The 759-nt window shown below is 36.4% G+C and overlaps 1 protein-coding gene across 1 annotated transcript in view; it reads left to right on the top strand.

The window, feature by feature from the left end:
- The window catches only part of LOC137639207 (nucleoside diphosphate-linked moiety X motif 17-like), a 14811-nt gene extending 14390 nt beyond the window's left edge, over nt 1–421 (top strand). Inside the window, exon 6 of the mRNA XM_068371501.1 lies at nt 43–421. Coding sequence (XP_068227602.1) covers nt 43–79 — 37 coding nt within the window. The 3' untranslated portion in view covers nt 80–421. The remainder of the gene's footprint in view (nt 1–42) is intronic.
- The last annotated feature ends 338 nt before the right edge of the window (nt 422–759 follow it).

The following is a 759-nucleotide window of genomic DNA, read 5'->3' as shown; positions in this document are numbered from 1 at the left end:
ATTTGTATGTTCTAAATCCATGCTTTAATATTTGGGATACAGGTACGCCTTGAAGCTATGGTTAGACGACCAAGAATAGAGGAAGACAAAAAAGAAAAAAAAAAACAGAGATTTGTGAATCTTTATTACGGCCCACATCTCGGAGTCAGGATCAAGAGATTGGACATAGAAGGAGATCAAGGGAAACTGAACGGCTTTCTTCACAGAATGAAGAACAAGGAATTCTGTGGCGAACGTGATTCATGTGTTTCTTATCAATACAGACTTTTGTTCGGTGGATATTAGATGGAGTGATTTGTTTTTTTCTTTTATTCGGTTGGGTGACTTTAGATCATTCCTCATTAAGTGCCTTACGGAACACGGTAGCCCTATATACGTTTGTAGTTTAAAGATATACAGCTACAGCTACTGTATAGGGGGATAGGATTGGTGGGGGAAAGGGAGGGGGGAATTAGGATTTTGGAAGGATTTGGAGGGAATAGTGTTAAAATGAAGTACAATGGGAGGTGAAAAGATTGGGTCAGATCCAATGTCTCTTTATTGTCGGTTTTATTAATTTATTTATTTATTAATTTTTTTTTCTATTTTTTTTTTTTGTGCCAACATCATGCCTTGTGGATTACTAGGAGGTGATTTTTTTTACCAGCCTCCGAGGGACTTGTGTTTTCATGATTATTCCTTTTCTGGGGCCTTTTTATTTATTTATGTTTATTTACTTTTTTCTTTTGATTTTAATACTCTGGATTTGGCTCGTCCCGA

This window comes from Palaemon carinicauda, chromosome 4 (assembly GCF_036898095.1).
Source record: "Palaemon carinicauda isolate YSFRI2023 chromosome 4, ASM3689809v2, whole genome shotgun sequence".
In the NCBI taxonomy this organism is placed as follows: Eukaryota; Metazoa; Arthropoda; class Malacostraca; order Decapoda; family Palaemonidae; genus Palaemon; species Palaemon carinicauda.
This window is presented reverse-complemented; position numbering and strand designations above follow the sequence as displayed.